The 25,798-nt window shown below is 37.5% G+C and overlaps 1 protein-coding gene across 1 annotated transcript in view; it reads right to left on the minus strand.

Moving 5' to 3' along the window:
- Positions 1-25,798, minus strand: part of jph1a (junctophilin 1a) — a 50,979-nt gene that overhangs the window by 13,555 nt on the left and 11,626 nt on the right. Inside the window, exon 3 of the mRNA XM_017696225.2 lies at positions 8,629-8,747. Coding sequence (XP_017551714.1) covers positions 8,629-8,747 — 119 coding nt within the window. The remainder of the gene's footprint in view (positions 1-8,628; positions 8,748-25,798) is intronic.

The following is a 25,798-nucleotide window of genomic DNA, read 5'->3' on the forward strand; positions in this document are numbered from 1 at the left end:
CTAAAATTTGTTTTCAACCAGCATGTTTTAATCCTAAATGTGAGCAACAAAATGTGACAGTGTAACGTGGAGTGATGAGGAGGCGGAGGCATGTGCGGAGAAAAGCAAGATTTATTGAGGGCAAATCTATAATCAGGGTCAAGACAATCCAGGTTCAGGGAGCCAACACGGATAGAGTGACAGACATGACAAAAAATGAACACAGGGAAAACAGACTACGGAGGCCGGAAGAAACACCAAACAAAACAATTCAAACATACATCCAAAGACCAGCACAGACCAGGGCAAACACGGGGCTTATATATCACAGGGATGATGAGGGACAGGCAGAAAACAAGTGGAAACAATCAGGGGCGGAGTCACAGTAAACACAAGTAAACACAACACGAGACTATTATATTATTATAGACTATTTATTACTAGACATTATATTAAAATGGATGCTAGCAACAATAGTAACCTTGAGTAAGGCTATTCTCACTGCAGGTTTATTCTGAGGACTTCTGCCAGAGTTTTCATACACTTGTTGGAAGAAGTGATGCTTAAAGATCGGTGCTAAGCAGTGATTTGTTGGGTGTTGGGTCAGTCTTAGATTTTAAATTCATCTGGTGGGACAGACAAGAACCACAATCTGGCTGATCCCAACCTGTGACCTCCCTGACATAGGAAATCTACAGAGGAACTCTATGACACATACAAAAGCACTGAATACTATAATCAAACCGCAATACTTTAATATTTATGATCAGCTTATACCAACAAGATTACATAAAATGTCTTAAGTAAATGACATTGAGTGTACTGATTGAAGAACATTAACTATGGAAGATTCTAATGCCCTCAAATATAAAATGATAATTTTCATATATATTTTTAGTTGTATAAATACCAGCAGTGGAAATAGTGGAAATCTATACTGCTTCTTGAGTACAATTGTACACAAAATGACTAGTTTTAGGAGTCAACAGTAAAAGCACTATAAGTTATTACAGGTATTATGAAATATTCTTCTGAGGAACAACTGAATCAAAATGGTTATACAGATCTACATGGCTGTAGACATAAACCACTTATAAATCTCTAGAGTTAGCTCTACATTGTACAAATGCACAGAACTTATATATGGTGTTATTCACTAGGCCTGCTCTATGCTTAAAAAGAGTGTTACAAATGGAGCACATATTTATGATATTAGTTTAAATGTAAATACAATGTCATTTACCTTAACATTCTATGCCATCTTGCAAATACTGACATACACCTTTCATAAATACACTATAAATTCCTTATGCATGGGTTATGAAATTCCTAAGTAGGCAGACTTTAAATAATGCGTTATCATACATTCATAATCCAGCGTCATAACTGTCTGGGTTAAGGATATGAATCTAGCACACATGTCCATCACAATCAGGATTATGATTTTTTTCACTTTCTGTCCACAAACACTCCATTAGTTTGGACTACAGAGCAGCTGCTCTAGAAGCCTTACTATTGTTTGTACACAATACAGATTACACTAGAAAGCACCGTAAACAAACTACATAGTGGAAATACATGATATACATTGAAACCATTTGTATTGAGCTTGCTTGATTCAAACATATATAGTCATAATTCTTAGGGTCTGTAGTTTTATATATGTTAATGAGAACATAAAGGGTCCAAAAGTTTGAGAAAGGCGCAATATAAATAAAATGATGATTACTGTTATTATTATTACCTCTTGAATACAGAGGCATGAGAGTTCACACTGTGATATAAAAAGTACACAATCCAATAAATTAGCCATTTAATTTATTAGGAAACTAGTCACATTCATTAAAATATTGTTCTGTTTATTCCCAGCTTATATTTGAGTTCAGCTGAGTTATTCTATAAACACAGACACACACACACCCACACCCATACCCACACACACATTTTCTAAGCTGCTTCTCCCTCAGGGTTGTGGGGGATGCTGGAGCCTATCCCAGTGGTCTGTTCTGTAAACAGTTAAACTCAATTTTTAAGATGTGATGATGGGGCACACTTTAAAATGTAATAACTAAAAAAGTTACTTGTAGCATACTTGAAAGTTTGCATGCCTGCTTGAATGCAATGGAGGTTTTTGCTTGATTTTCATGGAAATCCATGATGTCACATGCCAGGTTCTAAGTGATTGGCTGTGGAACGACCCCTTTGCTGTTTGTACATTCTCTACACTGATGACACTTTGAACAGACAGTCTATTAAAACACTGCACAGGTTCTCCAGCAGGACAATGCCATGCATTTATGGAGCCCTTAATAAAGACTTACGAGCATGTATTTATATTAACAGTGTTGGGGGCTGGACATGGTGAAGGCCACCTGCTTTCTATGCACCTTGCATTGGTGGAACGGAGGTGGGGGAGAGGCTACAGTAGTCATTAGTTTGGACAATATGAGTGAAGGAATGCACAGCTGCGATGATTCAGAGACTCTCTCACTGTCCTGCCATTCAGCCTTCAGCTTACGACCATTCCAGCAATGTCTTTATTAGTTTCCACTTCAGGACACATTTGCTCTACATATAGCTTCATCAACGTCACTCCATTAAAGATTTCAGATGAGCTCTGATCAGCACTGCAGCGAAAGGTCACTGCAGTAACACACTGTCTGCGCTAATCTGCAATAAGTCAGAAATGTCCATTAGACCTGCAGGCGGTAGTTCTTGTCGCTCTGATGTTTTGCTTCATTTGTGCTAATATGATGAGGTACCAGATAGCGCTTTATGGGCTGGATTAGACAGGCTAACTGATAGCATACAGGACAGTTAATTTATTTCACATGCTACATACATCTGTCACTGTAAGCTCCTCCTTCTCTAGCTATTCAAGCCGACTTGAACCCAGTATCTTATGAGTTTGAAAGACAAAAGTAAATAATGACCTCTGAAATGAATGAAAGGCAAATCATGTCACAATACGTTGATAAAATCAGTATCTTCTGGTGATGATGAGATGATCTGACTGATATATAATTTGATGTTAAAGTCAATATGACTGATGTGTGTGATTATAATTAAGTATGAATGGTTGTGTTTTGTGTTGAGCCTGAGGTGTAGGGTTACAGCTGTCTTGGAAACCCTCTGAGCTTTGTGTTCTTGAAGCAGTAACAGAGAGCTTCATTGTAGTCATAGGAATAGTGCTCAATAGCTGCTGTCTTACATTACATCTGCCTGTAAAACCAGTTCTAGTAGCTATTCAGAACAAACACAAAACCAACACTATGTGAATAAACTCCTCTAAACCAAACCGCCTGCAGCGCAACACTGACTACACAGCTTTACCATGTTATCAAAAAGTAAAAGATGCATCATCAGTCATTAAAACATAAAACTAAAAGTGCACCAAAAATATAGACACTGTATCACAAATTAAAGCATTTAATTTTGAAATGAGTAATAAATAGAACAGCAGTTTCATTATGTACACTATTAAAAATTGGGTTCTTTAGTATGGTAATACTAGAAACATATATGTAATCAAGGCTATACACACACACACAGACACACACACACACATACACATGTATATGTATACATGTGTATATATATGTGTATATATATATATATATATATATATATATATATATATATATATATATATATATATATATACACACTTTATTAGGTACACCTTGATAGTAAAAGGTTGGACCCCCTTTTGCCTTCAGAACTGCCTTAATTCTTCATGGCATACTTTCAACAAGGTGTTGGAAACCTTCCTCAGAGATGTTGGTTGGTTATTTGAGTTACTGTTGCCTTTCTATCGTCTCAAACCAGTCTGCCCATTCTCCTCTGACCTCTCACAGCACAAAGCATTTTTGTCCACACAACTGCCATTCACTGGATATTTTCTCTTTTTTGGACCATTCTCTGTAAACCCTAGAGATGGTTGCGCATAAAAATCCCAGTAGATCAGCAGTTTCTGAAATACTCAGACCAGCCCGTCTGGAACCAATAACCATGCCACATTCAAAGTAACTTAAATCACCTTTCTTCCTGATTCTGATGCTCGGTCTGCACTTCAGCAAGTTGTCTTGACCACCTCTACATGCGTAAATGCAGTGAGTTGTGGCCGTGTGATTGGCTGATTAGCTATTTGTGTTAACAAGCAATTGAACAGGTGTACTTAATAAAGTGGCCGGTGAGTGTATATACAGTGTACACTGTTGGTTCTGTGCAGGTGCATTTTTCTTTCATCAAGGTACAAACAATATAAATGTACTCTCAACTGTGGTTTTAAGGTCCAATTATGTATATATGCATATATTTGTACATTTTCACAACCTAATGTTTTAAAACAGAACAATAAAATTAAAGCCTGGAGATGAGACGGGTGTGTGGAGTTAATACAGCTTAGAAAATATCATTTTAATGGATTATAGTACAATTATGTTCCCTGACTAAAGGTACTGAGATGTACCCTTCAGGGTACCACCCCAGTGACAACAGGGGAAATGCCCCAGTAACAGTTTCAAACATTTATTTCTGGGAGTGCAGTGTTTTTAACACAAAATGGCAACAACATTGTAAGTGTTAAATGAGGACTTGCCAAAACTATGCATACAGTTGCCACAAGGCTAAAAGAGCATGGAGGGCTCCTGTACTATATGTTTGAAGAACTGTAAAATGCTGTTTGAAAGCCTCTATTGTGGTGCTGACCAGCAGCCGGCCTACTAACTGAAGCCTCAGAATATAAAGCAGTTCAGGAAGAACTGAAAGCTCCCAGAATAAATTAGTGATATTGCGCAATCCTTCAGATTACAGATTCTGATCATGCAAGCTGTCATCTATAACAGAATACATTTTGAAAACCAAGATCCAATCCTGCTCACATGTTATGTCTGGTAACAGAAATTAATATGTATCAACAATTCAGAGCAGCAATATATCAGTCATCAGGGATGAGGATCCACATTTCTGGTGGCTGAACGATCATATTTTAGTGATACAAAATAATAGCCGGACAATGAAGACTAATAATTAATGCAGGCCTTTTATCATAGTCTCTTAAATTTCAACAAGAGAGTGGGGGCCAATTTTATACTTCCATTTTTTGTCCCTTTGCTACCTTTCAAAGTGATCTAGAGGTTGTGGGAAATTTTGTAAATAGGCCTATGATAGAGAAAGAATTATAATATGGGCTTACTGCTAAAAATCAAGAATAACTGCACTATTTATATGGATGGATCAGTGGACTACATTCGTTTCCATGGTTACAATGCACTGGATTCAACGGTTATGCTACACTCATTCCAACAGTTACACCACACTTGATTCAATGGTTATACTACACCCACACCAGTTACCATAGTTATAGTACACCCATTTCCAGGGTTATGTTACAACTGATTCAGTGGCTAAGATACAAATATTGGCATTGTTGTTTGACACCACTTTCCATGGTTATGCCACACCTAATTCTGTGATTATCCTACACTCTTTTGCATTGTTACTCTACACCTGTTTCCATAATAATGCTACACCTGGTTAATGGTTAAGCTACACCCATTTGCACTATGACTCTACACTCATTTCCATGGTTATGCTACACCCAATACAAGGGTTAGGCTACACTCATTTCTGTGGTTGTACATATATTTCCATTGGGTTCCAGGGTTAAACAACTTGTGAGAAGAGCCGCCCCATTACTAGCTGAATTACTGAGGTGCTATTACAGGGAAGATGTAATGAAATTTGTTTAAAAAATTCTAAATTACTGATCAGATAAAGTAGAAAAGTCATCTAATGAAAAGTTAATCTATTGGATAATAAAGCAGCACTAATTTTAATAATGTTATAGTTTTTAGTTATACAGTATCACATAAACTGTGAAATAAGCTAAGTCAGTAGCTAACATAATCTGGAGCTTTAGGATGCCCCCCTTCCCCTCCCCTTCTGAAACCAAAACTACACCCTTGGCCTCAATGACCAGTGAGCACCATTTAGTGGTCTCTGGAAGGGGGCATTAAGTTACACATCATCAGTAAGAGGTCAAGCTTGGTGAATATGACCTTTCAGCCTCTATGCACCTGTCACACTTTAGGATAGAGTAGAGAGATATAAGACCAGCTTCTGTCAACCAAATCAAATGTACTATGTATAATTGGCCTCAGTTTAACACTAAGAATTTCAGAAGTGTATAGTGTCTACAAAAACCTGAACTCTGTAAACTTTTATTGCAATTTAGAGGAATAGTTCAGCAAAAACATTAAATTTCCACCATTTTCCATTAAATTTCCATTTTCCATTGATTATCCAAGACATGTCTAGTGGAAAAAAGCACAGTCAAAATTCAGGCTTCGATTTGGCTGCCACTGCTTTTAGTTACGCTAACGTACTTTGGTCCATGATTTTGGCTAACAGTGTCTCTCACAGTGTCAGAAACCACATAATCAGTATTACACATCAACTCCACACGGTTTGAGGCAAGTATCTGATGATTTTGGCATGCAGTTAGCACCATGCTAACTGGTAGCATATGAACTTGTATTATTTGTTAGCTTCATTAGCCTCGTAGCTTCAGTACCAAACCTACAGAAGCGAACTTCAGACACCAAACGTCTTAATTATATTTGGGGTAAAACAGTGGTATTGAGTATGTCACATATTTGGCTGATTTACTGCCAGACTAAAGGATTATTTTGTGTTTTTACGAATGAGTCAGTAATGTGTTTAGAAGCTGAATAGCAGAAACTGTTGTAAGCACTCTGTACTTAGTGATTTAGTATTTTCAGTTCATTGGACACTTTGGAATCTGCAGCATCAGACTTACTGCTGAGTGGTGTGGCAAAGGCCAAACTTCAAAATACTGCTCCATCTCAGCCGTCACATGAAGCATCTTTAGTATTCAGTGGAGAACTGTAACTATCAGAGCTGAGCCTAGTTTGGCGCTATAAATGTCAGAACTCAGTCACAACACTACGATAATGCTATCTTTGCTAGCATTCCTATATGGATTCTCGTAGTATGTTAGTGCTTGCAATTCACATGAACATTTTATCTGCTCTAGGTTAAACACAGACATTTATAGCTGTATATATATATATATATATATATATATATATATATATATATATATATATACATATATACACACACAGTGGGGCAAAAAAGTATTTAGTCAGCCACTGATTGTGCAAGTTCTCCTACTTAGAAAGATGAGAGAGGTCTGTAATTTTCATCATAGGTACACTTCAACTATGAGGAGACAATATGAGAAAAGAAATATGAGGAAATCACATTGTAGGATTTTTAAAGAATTTATTTGTAAATTATCGTGAAAAATAAGTATTTGGTCAATAACAAAAGTTCAACTCAATACTTTGTAACATAACCTTTGTTGGCAATGACAGAGGTCAAACGCTTCCTTCAAGTCTTCACCAGGTTTGCACACACTGTAGCTGGTATTTTGGCCCATTCCCTAAAATCTCACGATATATGGCTCCGTTCATTCTTCCCTTAACACGGATCAGTCGTCCTGTCCCCTTTGCAGAAAAACAGCTCCAAAGCATGATGTTTCCACCTCCATGCTTCACAGTAGGTATGGATGCAACTCAGCATTCTTCTTCCTCCAAAAACAACGAGTTGAGTTTTTACCAAAAAGTTCTATTTTGATTTCATCTGACCACATGATATTCACCCAATCCTCTTCTGGATCATCCACATGCTCTCTGGCAAACTTCAGTCGGGCCTGGACATGTACTTGCTTAAGCAGGGGGACATGCCTGGCACTGCAGGATTTGAGTCCCTCTTGGCGTAGTGTGTTACTTAGGGTAGCCTTTGTTACTTTGGTTCCAGCTCTCTACAGGTCATTCATCAGGTCCCTCTGTGTAGTTCTGGGATTTTTGTTCACCGTTCTCATGATCATTTTGACCCCACAGGATGAGATCTTGCGTGGACCCCAGATCGAGGGAGATTATCAATGGTCTTGTAGGTCTTCCATTTTCGTACAATTGCTCCCACAGTTGATTTATTCAAACCAACCTGCTTGCCTATTGTAGATTCACTCTTCCCAGCCTGGTGCAGGGCTACAATTTTCTTCCTGGTTTCCTTCGACAACTCTTTGGTCTTGGACATGGTTGAGTTTGGAGTCTGACTGTTTGAGGCTGTGGACAGGTGTCTTTTATACAGGTAATGAGGTCAAACAGGTGCCATTAATACAGGTAACGGGTGGAGGACAGAAGAGCTTCTTAAAGAAGAAGTTACAGGTCTGTGAGAGTCAGAAATCTTGCTTGTTTGTGGGTGACCAAATAATTATTTTCCACCATAATTTACAAATAAATTCTTTAAAAATCCTTCGATGTGATTTCCTGGATTTTCTTTTCTCATATTGTCTCTCGTAGTTGAAGTGTACCTATGATGAAAATTACAGACCTCTCTCATCTTTCTAAGTAGGAGAACTTGCACAATCAGTGGCTGACTAAATACTTTTTTACCCCACTGTGTATATATATATATATATATATATATATATATATATATATATATATAAAAACATGTCATAAAACTTTTGCTTCTTTTAACTGGACAATCAGTAATAATGTATACAGCTGTGCAGAATGTTTCCTGCTGATATTTACTCTGTATGTGTTAATGTACCTGGTTGATGGAAGCTGGGGGACAGTTCTCTTGCTACAGTTCTGGCCAGATCTGATTCTTGACATGCAGCGACTGCAGCCTGATCTGCTGCTTCACTCTTCACTCTGGCATGGGCTGTCCTGTGAAACACATTTCACAAACACAGTTCATATTTTGCACATTCACACAATATGTAAAAACTATACCATACAATAACTCTCCATACTCCATAATACAGCACGTAATGCTGTTGTTTAGAGAGCGTATCCCTCTTAAAGGGGAATTCCAGTGATAATATTTTCAAATTTTCTGCATGATTAAAAATGGTTAAGATGTAAACAAAGCCATTCAGAGTGGTTTAGTTTGAAATGCTCTGTTCTAGAGAAACCAAGTCAGAACTGTTCACAGTGGTGATGGAAACCAGACGTCCACTTCTTAAAGTTGCTTTACAGAAAGGTTTTACATGAAATGGTTATGAATACACAATGCCTATTTGAGACATTATTTTATGATAGTTCCGAGAAGAATTTGGCCTAAATCTTATTTTTAAAATCTATTCTCCAAAGAAAACTTTTTCAGATTTACCGCTATTTTACCATCATCAATATTACATAGAAAACTCAGTAGGTTCACTGGTGGTTTGGATAGTAAATAAATTGTCTATATTTGGGCTGTAGACATTGTGACCCCTGGTTCCTATCAACACCACTGTGAAGAGTCTCTCTGAACCATTTCACACCAAACCACTCTGAGAAACTTTGTTTACATCTCAACCACTGAACCATTCAACCATTCATTCATAATTACTTCATGTACTACCATTATGTGATAGGTTTTTTTAGAGGTGGATGTCTGGTTTCTATCACCACCACTGTAAACAATTCTGACTTGGTGACTAGAACTGAACATTTCACACCAAACCACTCTGAATGACTTTGTTTACATCTTAATGACTTAATTATGGAGAAATTTTGAAGTTGGTGAAATTCCCATTTAAGGAATACCATTGTGTTCTAACTTCCCACACTGTGATGCATTGCTCTGAAAGTGCATCAATTTTGGAATTTTATATTCATAATTATATTCCATTCTAGTTCACTCCTTCCAAGTGACATTCACACTACAATTCTGCTCAAACTCTTACTTTGATTTGCTTGGCTTATCTGTTTTCTTTTATCTGAATGTTTTAGGACAGATGTCAATCATCTCAGGCATTGCTCTATATTCATATACACAGTGCATACACCTCAGAACGTTAAACCTACCTGTGTTTTGTCAAAATATCAGTCCTGCTGTAATGTGGATTTAATCTTCTATAACCTGAGCGAGCTTCTGTGCACATGCATCAGTGAAAAAAGTCTGTGTGTGCTGTGACTGGGTCACTGAAACGAGTCTGAATTGACATTAAAAATGACATGGCCTGAATTTTTTTAGGGTAAGAGAGGAAGAAGAAGGGGGGGCAAGGACAGACAAGAAAGTTCCTGACTCTATAAAGTGCTTCTTATAGATATGCCATGTTTCATTTTTTAAAAGTCAAAGAACTGTGTGTGTGCAATACATGTGTATATGGGTAGGTGTTTAGGAGCCTCTGTAGGGTCACTCAGCACATTGACCCTGTGTCAAATCCTGCTTTTACAAATGGATGGGAGGAGATCCAACAAAGAACTTAATCCAGTCTGAGGATCAGGAACACACACACACACAAAGCACAGGAACCCGCACACACTTACAAAGGAGGACAAACAGATGCGCAGTGACTTTTTCTGCTACAGCATCACAGCATAATGAGAACAACAATCAATTCACTCACATCATGGTTCAATGAAAATGTGACTTGACTTTTGACAGTCTACACTGTCAAACTGTTCACTATGCGTGAACACAAATGTTTTTCAATGATGTGTGGCCTCGAATTAGGCCTGAAACTGCAACTTAAAAGAGTACAATTTTCGCATCGCAAGAGCAACTATTAGTCTGTAATTAATACCTGCTCTTGTGATGCCCAGTTGGGGAAATGTAATCAAATAAACTGTTTTATCAGACCAATAAGAAGCATCTTAACAGTATCAAAAGTATCAAAGTTTACTAGTTTAGTTACTAGTTTAGCTCAAAGAATTTAAATCGCAATCATAACATTGGTAAGAAAAATCACAATTACATTTTTTTTTACAAATTTTTCAAATTTTCATTATATTCATTATAGGTTATTTTCAAGAGTTTCCCTCTGTTTCATGATATATGATGTTGGTAGCAAGCTTTAAACAAATAAGAAATAATAGTGCTATTTTATGAGTAATACCAGTTTTACTATTACAGGTTTTATTATTTTTAAAAACTCATTATGTCCAAATTGTTACAAACTCTTTTTTGCCCCATCTGAAGGGCTAAAAGTTTGTTTTACTGTGTGTTGCATGTTTTTAAATCATATAAAAAGCCAATCCCAAGCTTAGCTACATCTGCGCAGTCTACTGCATTGCTGTCTAACCATTATTAGCCCAAATTAAAGCCAAGAGTGTAGATTCTGTGCTGTCATTCAAACTGACCACCAAAACAGATGCTGAGCAAAACTACTAGCAGCTCAACAGTCCTTGACAGAAAAATATCCTGAATAGAGTGTTTAATTTGTGATACCTACAATACAAATATAACACAAATATTTACTATCCAAGCAAATATGTTTTCTGTGGGGACTATTTTGCCCCACAACAGCCTTCATGTGCCCCTCCACCATGAATGGCTTTCAAAAAGTATGTCAAAAGCATAAAAAAAAAATCATAAAATAATGTTTCAGCCATTGTGCAATTAGTTTGTTACCATTTTAATAATAATAAGATAATAACTTTCTGTGAAAGAACCTCTAGAAGTGGATTCCTATCACCACCACTATGAACAATTCTGGCTCTTTACATTTGTTTAGAACAAAGCATTTCACATGAAACCACAAAAAATTTAAACTATGTGCAAAATGGTGTGTTACAAATAGTCTACTACATACTGCTAGCATACCGACTGTGCCCAAAAGCAGTAAGTAGTATGCATTATGTGACCAACATGAAGATACCTGGATGATGTACTACTCTAGTAAAATATTCCAGTATGCAGGTATATTCAGTATATCTTCATGATATACTGTGGACTGAGGACATAACCACTGATCTAACAGCCTGATTTGCTCTGAACAGTTTAATAGCCCAGATTTCAGTCTTCTATGCATACACGAATGAAGTACAAGGAAACGATTTTGATGCTCCACTTAGTGCATCACTGAAGCCGCATCAGTCCATGTCTGAACTTGGGGTGAGCTTTATTTAATAAAGTTAACTTACTGCATATATAAGGTGGTTAAAACAGTAACTTAATAAAGTTGGTCATGAAAATGAAATGACATGACATGCAAATGGAGGGAAACACACAGGTTTACCACACAGACGAATTCAAAGCTGAGATTTTTTAAGTTTATTTGTGGCTTTGGACATGAGTAGAAAACAAAACCCTTCACTCTGTCTTTCCAAACTCTGCAGGCACATTTCTTGACTAAAATATAGCCACACACGTCGCTAAAGACCTGACCTGAATAGAGCTGAAAAGCAGCTAGAAACTGTGGCTAAGCAGTGATTGGAGAGCTGAAGAAAATGGGTGGGTTTTGTGATAAGTCTTATCAGGGCTGGGCTGTATGACAATAATTATCATTGTCATGACAAAGCATGTCACACAGTGAGCATACTGTGGATATCATGAGCACTTCTCATCTGCCTAATTAATTACAAGGAGAGCCAAATTAGTCCTGTTTCACTGGATTTATTGTAGCACAGCATGTTAAATATTAAATATCTTATTCATAGTTCTTGATAGTATTTGTTTATTCAGGCACTACTTTGTCTGTTCCAAAATATCAGATGTCTGACAAAATATATACTGTACCATATCATGTTTTGTTAAAGTGTCTTAAAGGATTGTGATGTTACGTTTTTGCCATATTGCCCATCTCTAAGTCTGATTGGCTCAATCACTGATGTTGACAGTCATGCCCTTTTCCTGTAGTACAGTGCATGGTTTTTGTCATATAGTCTGTATGGAGAGCAGCTGTTCACTCGCACTCAGCTGTGTTCAGAGAGTTGGATCAGTTAGCTCAAATCACCAGTAATAACAATTTTTAAAATATCACTTGAATGAAAATGAAAAACAATGACATTTACAAGCACAAATGGCCGACATACAGTATAAATATCAATCTACATTTTTTGACACACACACACACACACACACACACACACACACACACACACACACACACACACACACACAGACACACACACACGTGTGAGTTTTTTATGAAAAAAATATACACCACCTTAAATATACATTTTTGTAAATCACACTGTGCAGAATGGCACTGTAGCTTTGAATGATAACAAAATGACACAAACTGTAAACGCATCACAAATCAACTGAGCAGCTGAGTTTTATACTGAATGGTTTATTGTGGTTTAACTTTTAGCCTGTGGGCAGCTTTAAGGAGCTACACAGACAGGGCATACGGACACCAACCACAGTGACCTGCTTCTGAAATCCCCCCAACCCCCCGCCCCCATCACATACACACTGTTCTGATCTTCACTGAGTGCTCCAGCATTAGAAAGATTTTAGTCCCTCTTCCCCCTCAGAACGTTCCGGCACAAAATTATTACGCAACAGGACAACGAGAGGACAAAACAAACACTCTGAAATGCCCAGGATTAGTCCAGTGAGGTATGTTTAAGGGATCACACTTAAATATGGCACTTCTTTTCAATGCTAAGTAATATAAAATGCACTGTAACTCTTAAAATGTGCAGAACTATGGCTTATTATTCTGTAACAACAGGGACTTCAATGCAAACTGGTTGAGCTGTTTTTACGTTATAGAAGTGTGTAATAAAGCTTTGGGCCTTAGTATTTATTATATTCAATGATTCAGTAACTATTTTCATCTTGTGAATGCAGAACCTATACATGAGAGTCACAACGCAGGATTAATACCATTTCTAGTTTTCATGACCAACATCCAGTGAGAGCAACAGTGTCGGCATGTTCCAACTATTGTATATATTATACAGTCAATGGTTCAACTTGTGAGCAATCGCTCACAACCGCTCACTCTCATGCAGCTGCATTAAATCTTGTTTTGAGGGGAATTTTTTTACTTTACTACTGGTTTTGTTAGCTTCTCTCTTGTGAGCACTGTCCAGAGTAGTCTGCTGAATTACTGATATTACTGACATAACTGATATTGCCACATCAACACTGAGTTTTGCCCCGTAAAGGACACTTCAGATGCAATGTACTTTAACAATCAATAAATTTACTACAGCAGCAGCTCAAAACACCATCTCTTGTTTTCATCAAGGGAGCCATAATGGAACTTGTTGTTTAAAAACTATTCAAAGACAGGAATACAGCTAAAACAGAGCGAAAAAAAAAAAACTGCATCTGGGCTTCAGTTTGGAACTGCAGATTGCTCAATTGGTCAAAAAAGTGCTACAAGGTGAACACAAAACAATAATAAATTAACACAGCATAAAGACCTAGTATATAACCTAAACAAAGCAATAACATTTAATAAAAGACCTTTCTACGTAAAAGTGCCTGTATACCACTTTAGTCAATTGTAATGCTTTCTAAAATGTTAAAATCAGACTTCAGTTGAATCACCCCCTTCACATCAATGAATTCTGCTATACTGATGCATTTCCACATCTGACACCTCTTTGATGATCATGATGGATGTCCATGTTTATGTGTTTACGATTTCCTCAAACTTATTTCTGGACAAAGTGGAGTCTGTTTGAGCCGATAAACAATTTCTCCCTCTATTAAAATGCATGAGAGTCCAGTCTGGAGTCCAGAATAGTTCAGCACTGCTGGACAAAGAGCACTCAGCCTGGCATTTTCACACGCGTGACCGCCTGTTTCCGCTATTCTAAGGGTCTGTGTGGCGCCGCTGGGAGCAGAGAGAACCTGACGCTTGCGTAGGAAAACCTCATTGTGAGGTCAGTGAGAGAGTATTAGTTCCCCTGATGTAAAATATAAACCTAGTCAAAGTAGTAAAGGTAGTCTTCATTTTTTTATATACAATTTCTTTTAATAGTAACCATCCAAGCTCATATGCAGTTGTATGCAAAAGTTTGAGCACCTGCTGATTTGATAAGTGAAAATAAGTTAACATGTCCTCTACCCATTTTAATGCATAATTACTGTTTATCTGCTTACTTTAATATATCGAGAAAGGAACAAAACACAAAACGTGGCCTATGCAAAACTTATGGCACATTATTTATTTAAAGTTTTTTTTTTCCAGCAAATAATGCAAGTTATCAGTGCATTCTCTGTATAATCTGACTGCATGTCTAAAATGCTCTTTATTTGGTTAACGCATGTCTCTAAAAATAAGTTATACTGTCAACACATTGTAGATTTCCTGCTTCTTTATATATGCATGTTATATATATAATTTGGAGAGTTCAGTTGCCCCGGAACACAACCCCATAATTTACACCATGATTGTACCAATATAATCAAACAGAATCAAATAAAACTGACTTAACTTCAACAGTCCTCAAATAGTGTGATTATTCAAACCTGCAACAACACATTCTCCCTGCTATATGTACACTAATTTCTGCATCTGCCCCTGCAAGACTTCTGGGTATTTTAAACCTGAAGTTATGCCTCAGCACCCTCTAATTTCATCGCGCTCTTGAATTTCACCTCCTGCATGTGACCTCCTTTCTGCCCTCAGACCTGGACAGACTCTTTTTGGGGCTGCTAATAAAAAAGTTTGGAGAAACATATCATTTGCATTATTTCTCACCACAAATATAGTCGGTCAGCCAAGAAATGTTTAGTGTCTGAAGTTTGTTTCTTTCATTTTGCATAAAAATGGACTAAATTTTTACTTATGCTAGGCTACTTTAGTCCATGTTTCTAGATAGTTTATAAACCACAAGCATGTCTATTAGAGATTATGTAACAACTCAACAAGGTTTATGGTTTCAGGCTGCTGGTGTTGTTTTCTTAATCTTTGTAAAGTCCATCTCAACTGTCTGACTTTAATTTATGTCACCCAGTATGGATTGCGACTGTACTCTTGACAGCAACAGACTACAACCTTATATCATGCCATATCTGGACACAGTGCTATTGTCATTATTAAACCAGGTCAATACAGAAAATGTCCTGCCATCGTGGTGCCGCACAACCCTAATGGAACCTACTATGATATCGTAAAAAATTCCCTGACCACCATAAAAGGTAGCCAGTTAGGGACCCACCAAACATTTGTGCCCAAGGGCCAACAATTTGATGATCCAGGCCTGCACAAGAATTGCAGCAACTGCACATTGTATTTTTAGCTTTGAAGATGACTCTTTATTTTGCAAATCACTTGATTTTATCATCCAAGCTAGCATGGCCTGAGTGCCTTTTACTGTAGGCCACTCAGAATAAGATTACTGTAAATTTGGCAAATATATGTAAATGTGCAGGTATTCCTTTCTTAATAATTTGTCACACATTAACAATATTAACAATGCACATCACTATAATTATCAGTGCAACACTGCAGACCTAAAATCAGACACAGTTATACAATTAACACATAGGCAAGTGTATGCTGTATGCATTTGGTTTCATCTTGGAGTCTCTTGCTACAGGAAATTAAAGATTTGTGCCTTTGAACGTGCCTTTGAATACTAAAAGCTACAACCAACACTCATGGTACAATTATTTGTGCCTAATGTGATGACGGCTATTTACACATTGGAATGAAACACAGATGTGTGGAACTCTTTGGAAAACAGTTATTGCAATGGTAATGCACAGCAAATAACTACTGTCATTCATTTTCTGAGTACACCTAGAAGATGCAAAGGCAGATGTAGATCAACACAAATGTATGAACTGAAAAAAAGCTAAAATAATAAAGGAAAACTCTACCAGATTTTTTTTTTTTTACATTTCTGAACAATTAAATGGTTAAGAGCCAAAAAAGTCATTAAGAGCAGTTTGTTGTGAAAAGTTCTATTATAGAGAAACTTAACAAGTCAGAATTGTTCATATGTTCATAGTGGAGGTGATAGGAACCAGACATCCACGCCTCAGTTTTAAGAATAATTTGGTCTAAAGCATACTTTTTTAATATATTCAATGTGGAGGGATCCATGTGGGGTGTTGTGAGGCAAAACAGTCCCTGTTTCAGATATACAGCCCTAATTCTGTTGGGATGTTGTGTAAAACATAAATAAAAACAGAATACGATGATTTGCAAATCCTTTTCAACCTATATTCAACTGAATAACCTACAAAGACAAGATATTTATGTTCAAATGGATAAACTATTGTTTTTTTGCAAATATTCACTCATTTTGAATTTGAGGCCTGCAACACGTTCCAAAGAAGTTGGGACAGGGGTATGTTTACCACTGTGTTACATCACCTTTCCTTTTTACAACACTCAATAAGTGTTTGGGAACGGAGGACACTAACTGTTGAAGCTTTGTAGGTGGAATTTTTTCCCATTCTTGCTTGATGTACAACTTCAGTTGCTCAACAGTCCGGGCTCTCCGTTGTCGTATTTTTGCGCTTCATAATGCGCCAAACATTTTCAATGGGAGACAGGTCTGGACTGCAGGCAGGCCAGTCTAGTACCCGCACTACGAAGCCACGCTGTTGTAACACGTGCAGAATGTGGCTTGGCATTGTCTTGCTGAAATAAGCAGAACGTCTCCGAAAAAGACGTTACTTGGATGGCAGCATATGTTGCTCCAAAACCTGTGTGTACCTTTCAGCATTAATGGTGCCTTCACAGATGTGCATGTTACCCATGCCATGGGCACTAACACACCCCCACACCATCAGAGATGCTGGCTTTTGAACTTTGCGCTGATAACAATCCAGACAGTCCTTTTCCTCTTTGACCCGGAGGACACGATGTCCATGATTTCCAAAAACAATTTGAAATGTGGACTCGTCAGACCACAGGACACTTTTCCACTTTGCGTCAGTCCATCTCAGATGAGCTCAGGCCCAGAGAAGCCGGCGGCGTTTCTGGGTGTTGTTGATATATGGCTTTCGCTTTGCATGGCAGAGTTTTAACTTGCACTTGTAGATGGAGCGACGATCTGTGTTCACTGACAGTGGTTTTCTGAAGTGTTCCTCAGCCCATGTGGGAATATCCATTACAGAATGTTGTCGGTTTTTAATGCAGTGCGGCCTGAGGGATCGAAGGTCACAGGCATTCAGTGTTGGTTTTCTGCCTTGCCGCTTACTTGCAGAGATTTCTCCAGATTCTCTGAATCTTTTGATGATATTATGGACTGTAGATGATGAAATCCCTAAATTCCTTGCAATTGCAAATCCCTAAATTCATTGCTTGTGAACGACTGAGCCTTTCAGGGATGCTCCCTTTATACCCAATCACGACACTCACCTGTTTCTAATTAACCTGCTCACCTGTGGAATGTTCCAAACAGGTGTTTTTTGAGCATTCCTCAACTTTTCCAGTCTTTTGTTGCCCTGTCCCAACTTCTTTGCAGACATCAAATTCAAAATGAGTGAATATTTCCAAATTCAATAAAGTTTACCCATTTGAACATTAAATATCTTGTCTTTCTAGTGTATTCAATTGAATACAGATTGAAAAGAATTTGCAAATCATCGTATTCAGTTTTTATTTATGTCTTACACAACGTCCCAACTTCATTGGAATTTGGGTTGTACTAATACTTTACTATCAAGAACATTAAAGATAAAAACTCACAAGACTTGTGTAGCTTCACTGGTGGTTTTGCATAGTACTTAAATTTGCTATCTTTCTTACTCCTATTTGTAAAAAAAATCTGTTTTTCAATGAACAATTTCACATGAAACTTTTCCACCTGAACCACTGAATTATGCAGATATTTTGGAAAAAGTATAATTCCCTATAAAAATGAAATAATGAAAAATATCATAATAGTACAGTAAAAACTGTAATATACCACAGTTAGCTCCCACCACACAGTGTTATTGGCTGAGAGGCACCTTGTGAATTCCAGGTTCTTCTGGGAAGAATTCAGAGCATTAGTGACATCAGATTCTGATGTTGGATGATTAGTTCTATGAATTAAATGCCACTCCAAATAATCCCAAAGGTACTGGAAGGAGCTCCATCACTCCAGAGAATGCAGTTCCACTGCTCCACAGATCATCAGCAGGTCCAAAGTTTTGCTACACGCTTTTACAAACTAAAAATGCAAGAATATAGGAAGCACCAGTTTAGGTTGTAGTCACTCTAATTACTAAATAATAAGTAAAACTGTCTCATTTTACCATAACACAACAACTTACAATATTTCAGTATGACATTTTTTCCTTTGGTATCTGGGACAATTTGTTTAAAATAATGAGATGAGAATTCTACTGGGACAGGATATATATCAGTGTTGTGCAACCACTACCAAAACAACCAGAACACTACAGAAACTTTACCAAATGTTTCAGCTGTGAATATTTTAGCTAATTTCGAGCAGAGCTCAAAAATGGTGCCAGTACATGACCAGCAAACACAGCTTTGAACTGTTATACACACAAAATATATTTCATTAACACATGCAGAGATGTGGCTAAAATAATGTAGAGAGGATGGAGATGACACTCTAACACCTGCTGAAGCATCTAGCACTAAAACAGGGCAAGTGCCACCAGTCAAAATTCTTTTTTTTTCCGATGCAATGCCACATGTGCCTTGAAGAGGTGAGAGTAGATGGGACTGAAATGACTGGAGTAGCACTGAGTTCTGTGTAAAACAACAAGTCATTTAGCCTGTAATTTTCTTAAAGGAAGAGGGAATAAAACACCAATGTGGGTAAAATGGACAGCAATACATTCAGAGAGCAGCACCTGTAAAAGAATAAATTCCCCACCCTGTGTGACTTCACGATATGTCTTGAGAGGTGAGTAGTACAAAGCCTGTATGTGCAGTAGATGTAGAGGCTGATGTGACAGAATACAGTCCTAACTCATTGGTGCATGCCTCAGCTCCCGTTTCCAGAGCTGTTTGGGACGGATGAATTGCATTTTGTCAGCGCTGCTGAAGTGAGAGCACAGGTGAGAGAGGCTAAAATAAAAACACAAACTAAAAAAAAACAAAAAACAATAACAACAACAAAAAATCACATCAACTGAATTTTCCATTTTCCATCCCAGATGCAATCAGCCAAAACATTTTTGGTGTCCCAAGTTTTGTTTCTTTAGAATTTAAGCTCCTAGGCTAACAGAGTTACTGGAAGTTAATTGTAACCCAAACCATTTCCACATATATGTACCATAATCTTCATATGTTTGCATCATATTATGTCAATAAGGGAAATAAACTCATTTAAAAAGAAACAACTGCATGGGTAGATGTACATCTAGATGTAGATACATATCATCTCACTTTCCGATATTATTGTGCCTTAAAACTCTGGGAGGCTGGAGCAAAGGGGGCACATTATAAAACACCACTACGCAGGTACATAGTGTTGGTGGTTTGCTTACAATAAGAGAGTTAGAAGCTGTATATAAAATAATGTTAAACCTAGGAAATTAGGAATTGCATTCTGTTGCAAACAGAAGAAAGAGATTTATCAGTAGTCTGGAACAGGACCACTGATTTCATGCTGATGCAGACATAGGTGGATTTTGGCAACAAACCACAAACTAGCAACAAATATGTTCAGTAAAGTTACTGTGCTCTGCGTATCTGGTGATCATTTTTCACCTGACGTTTACAGGGAAGGTCTCTAGACTGATATTCTAAAATCTACAGCTGTACCAAATACATTTTATAGATGACACCTCTAATAAGTGAATCTAAGGTGTTTCTTTTTTCTCCATCTTTGTTGTGCTCACTAACTGTCAAGCTGTATGTAGCTAAGAAGGTTGAACAAGTCACTGGCTTGTCCAGCATTCAAGGCATTTCTTCATGTGTATATTCAGGTTTGGATACATACAAGTTGAGGTTTATTTGTGCAGAAAATGTGGTCCTAAAAGTGGTAATCAGATAATGTCTTGACATTCCAGTCTTTGGTCGTCTTGCATGGAATTACACAAAATTGTACACAGAAAAGAAGTGATTCCGGTTATCCTGAATGCCTCTTCTTTTAGCTACTCACAGAAGTTTCTGTTTTTATGGTTCATAGTGAGTAATACTGTGTTTTAAACCATGTGAAGGGAGCTGAACAGAACTTGTCCTTGTGTATGGACATACTTATGTATGTATTCACCTCATAAGGGTGTATAGCTGTTGTCGGAAGAAAACCTTGTATCTCCATTTTTGACGTTTTTCAGTTTTTGATAACACCTTAATTATATTATAATAACATTTACACTTTTACACTGCATGTGAATTTCATGATTAATGACTAAAAGAAATGTCCCAAAATGACTTGTAAAAATGTCTGGTTCCACTGACTTACATTATAAGTAAAGTAGGTTTTTCCTTCCCCTGTAAAGTTATCATTTTCATATCTATATATTTATTCATTCACCTCCAGTTCACATTGCAGTATGTATAAGACCTACTGACCCTCGACTTTCAGTGATGGCTTCATCCACACTTTTTTCTTGTTTGGCTTTTTTCCTGCCTGAAAGCACTCTTCACTAGCATAGCAATAGCCTCGCTGTCACTTGCCGTGTTTGTTTAGATCTAAAGTCACGGTGGTCTGCGAAAAATCCCACAATGCAGCAGCTTGCGAGAAAGTACCGTGAGGTTTTGTGAACTAGAACCATTGGTCAAAACTCTTGCTGTTGGCATATTCTAAAAGTGTGTGGTGTCTGAGGGCAGATCATGTAGTGTGGGGTCTTTGATGACTAGCAACAGCCAAGGGCAAAACGTTTGGTGAAAAATGTCATTATGTGTGGGGTCTTTCACGTTTTCAACATCGGTTAGGATTTTTCAAACTCTATAAGGTAGTCCAAGCATAATTTAACACCATGTACAAAGACACCAAGTTTCTCTCTCTCCTTCTCTCTCTCACTTTCTTCACTAATGTGGAAAAAGCTGAACGAGCCGGACATAACGAGTGGAACGATCTCCATGGCAACGTTCTAGCACTTGGCCAGGAATCTGGCCATATCGTCTGGCTTTGTGTTAGCAGTTCTAGCAATTATTATCAAGCAAATACAAGGACTCAGAATGAAGAACACACACCATCTGACAGACCTGAGTGTCCTCCACTGATTTGAGCGCACACTCGGCGTCCACAGGCTGACCCCAGTGGAGGAAAGGTCACACCGCCTGGCAACCAGTGGTCAACTTATGTTTAACTGAGCTGGTCTGACTCCGCCCCCCTCCATTCAAACAAATGAGTGCTTCCACTCAACCGCCTTAAATCAGTGAGCAAACAAACCAACATGCCCCTCAGCACACATAGCACACACTCAGCGCATCACACCAGTTAGCAGCACAACCCCTGTTATCAGGGTCTTTAACAAATAACGTCGATACAGTTGTGGTTGCAAGTGCAACACGGCTGTAAAGGTGCAAAAGTTTGAACACCCCTGGTCAGAGACTGATACATAGATTGGAAGGTAGAGTAGAGAAACACCTAGTTTATGTTTGATTGAAATCCAATCAGTATCCTTCACTAAAATACCCTTAACTGTATTTCAAATTGGAAGTAAATAAAAAAATAATTAAATATACCTAAACCTAAGCGCTCTAATGATGAATCTAACGACCCAAACATCTCTGGGATTCATGTGGCATTACTTTATGAACAGAGACAGCATAAATGTAATACTGTTTCAGACAGTTCATGTTTACATTTACATTTATAGCATTTGGCTGACGCTCTTATCCAGAGCGACTTACAATTTGATTATTTTTACATAAATCTTGCCCAAGGACTCTTATTGGTATAGTGTAGGGTGTTTGCACAGGTGGGGATTGAATCCCAGTCTACAGTGTAGAAAGGAAGAGGTGTTAACCACTACACTATCCCAACCACGTGTTTATAAATACTCATGGATTCTAAAAGCAACCTCAAATGTCTGTGCGTACATGAATATCCCGCTTACGTCACTGCATGCATTCTCTCTTAAAAGGAATCAGTAGTTCCACAAACACGCTTCGATTAAAAGGTCACTTCCTCTGTAGGTCTGGGCACTATAACTGGCATTATAATGCTCTGCACAAGAAAGGTAACTACATAAACAAAATATTTATTATTATTGCTGCTATTATTATTATTATTATTAGTTCATGATTTTCTGTAAATAAGTTAACACATTCATATTGTATAACTTATTGTAGTTCCAGTTCAGATAAAATTCACTACTACGATATTTTGCAAATTTATCATAGTATTAGATGGTATTTTAGTTAGCGTGAATAAAATGAATAAGTTAGCAATAACGTTAACAAATGTTAATGAGGTTAACAAAAATAAGAAGGACCAAATCGTCTAAACTTTCAACTGTATTATTTAAAATTATGTACATGTAAAGAAGACTGCAAAAGAGTAAGAATATGGAGCATGAATGGTTTGTGAAACATTGATAAAGTTCATATGGTAGCATTCATAAAGTTCGTAATATACCATTAATAAAGCACCTATTAATATAATAATATAACAATATTTAATGGAGTGCTTGCCTGGAAAACGCATAACACATGAGAAACTACTTGTATTTTTTATGTTAATAGTTTTTTCCTTTCAGTCTTTGTTTTAAATAAAAAATTCATTTTAGCCTTTTTAGCCTTTATGTCAAACAAGATGTGATGCCCCATTTGGTTAGAAGAGGTTCCAGGATAAACACAGAGCTAATTAAATAAAAAGCCTAATTTTGTAGCACATACTAAGTAATACCACAAAACTGGATATTTTAATTAAATAGCCAGATTAGTGAGATTAATTAATTACAGCGTTAAAGTTGCAAATCAAGGTCACTAAGAACATCAGTAATTTTTACAGGAAAGGAAATTACTTTTTAATTTTTAAATTAAAAAAAAGTTCCTCTATCAGTAGAAAAGTGCAAAATTCCACTCTGCACATCAACCACCTATATGTTGGCGGAGAAAAGTCTACTTGTGTCCATTAGCGTCACTCCACTCCACATTCCTTGGTGAGTTTGTGAAAGCGATGCACTTCACAGCCATAATCTCACCATGCTATTCATAGAGCTTCAAGGCAGATGATATCTTAATGGCCATGAAGTGTGCTGTGTAATATTTCTGTACAGTAAAGCACACTCAGCACAGTATCACCATCATAGTCATACAGAAATACAGCCATACTGTCACAGTCATACTGTCAAGCAGACTTACTGTCAAGAAGGTACATAGTGATAGAGGATCACTGTCATACAGCAATAACGAATCAGTCATACTGTCAAACAAGAGTACAATATCACTATTATAAGATCATACAATATCACTGTCATTACAGTCATACTGTCTCACTGTCATGTGAAACAGAAAGTGAAACAGAATAGAAATTTCAAATGAGAAAGATAATTAACTTCTCTTATATTCTCTCATATATATCTTATATTGTCCAGAGCACTAGTATCTAAACACAGCTTTATGTTTAGTCTTTTCATTCGACAGGACTGACTAGTTCCTAGAGATCTGAGATTTCTGCTCGGCTCAGATCACTGCAGCATATCAGATAAATGTGCTGGGCCTACGCTGTTCAGTGATTTAGAGGCCAGTAATAATATGTAATATAATGGTGGTGGTGGTGGTGGGGGGGGGGGGGGGGGGGGGGGGGGGGGGGTGTTAGTTCCAGTTAGGAGACCATTACAGTAATCAATCCTACCTGAAATAAAGATGTGGATACATTTCTCCAGGTCTGGTTTAGTCAGGAAGTTTTTAAGGTGATAAAATGCTGATTTAGTAATTGCTTTAACATGACTGCTAAAACTAAGATGCCATTAGTACACTAAAATTACATGCTAGTTCTTTAGATTTTAGGGATCTTGAATCTAAATAGGCATAATCTCTGTTTTATGTTTATTCAACTGCAGAAAGTTTCGTTCCATCCAGGTAGTGATGAGCTCAAGGCAAAGTGAGTCAAGGGGACCACAGCTGTTTGGGGAGAGGGCCAATTAGATCTGAGTATCATCTGCATAGCTGTGGTAAGATATACCCTTCTAGTCTTCTAGTATTTGGCCAAGAAGCAGCATGTATAAATTAGAGTGGCCCAAGAATTGAACCCTTGGGGACACCACAGGTCACTGGCACTCTCTCAGAGCCATTTTAGGACAGTTCCTGTGAGACCAACCCAATTCTTAAGTCTATCTTTGAGAATTTTGTGGTCAATGGTATCAAAGGTGACCTGTTCATGGTGTATCCTGCCTTCTACCCAATGACTGCTGGGATGGGCTCCAGCTCCACCTACCGCAACCCAGAAGCACTGAGATCAAGCAGTAGTCTATATTTAAATGAATGTCATTAATAACCTTAATCAGAGCTGTATCAGTACTATAATTAGGCTGCAAACCTGACTGAAATTTGTCTAAATCTTTTCCACAAAGGGCTAGTGTGGGTTTTCATTCCAGACAAGAACAGCACACCTGATTCACTTGTTTAATCAGTCAGTCTCTGTCTTCAAACAAATGCTCCTGCTTTGTTGCAATGAAAATCTGCAGCCACACTGCCCCTTTTCGGATAAGTTTTGGCACCCCTTGGTTTACATAGCTATTTAAGGACAGAAAGCCAGCAAGCTGCTTAAATTTTTTTCCAATGAAAGGTAGATTTGAGTTCGGTCTGTTATTACTCTGTGGAGTTGCTCTCATATTGTTTGGTTTTTAAGAAAGGCTTCACAACTGAAGCTGTTAGGAAAAGGCCAACATGTGAAGTTTGTACTATGTGGAGTGTGTTTGCTGTTAATGAGTGAAACAAGTTCTTTAAAATATTGGCTGGTAACACGTCAAGTCTACAAGTGGAGGACTTGAGATGACTCACTGTATCAATTAAAACTTCATTATTCATATCACTAAATTGGGACATTTTAACCATGATATCTTTATGTAGTGATGGAGAGGACATGAGCTCTGGTGGATATAGATGTGCTAATGGTTTGTTTGATATAATTGATTTTAGTGTTAAAAAAGTATACAAACTTATTACATTTCTTAGTTGATACTAATTCAGGGGCCATATATCTAAGCGACTTACTTAGTTTGT

The sequence above is a fragment of the Pygocentrus nattereri genome, chromosome 24 (genome assembly GCF_015220715.1).
Source record: "Pygocentrus nattereri isolate fPygNat1 chromosome 24, fPygNat1.pri, whole genome shotgun sequence".
Classification (NCBI taxonomy): domain Eukaryota; kingdom Metazoa; phylum Chordata; class Actinopteri; order Characiformes; family Serrasalmidae; genus Pygocentrus; species Pygocentrus nattereri.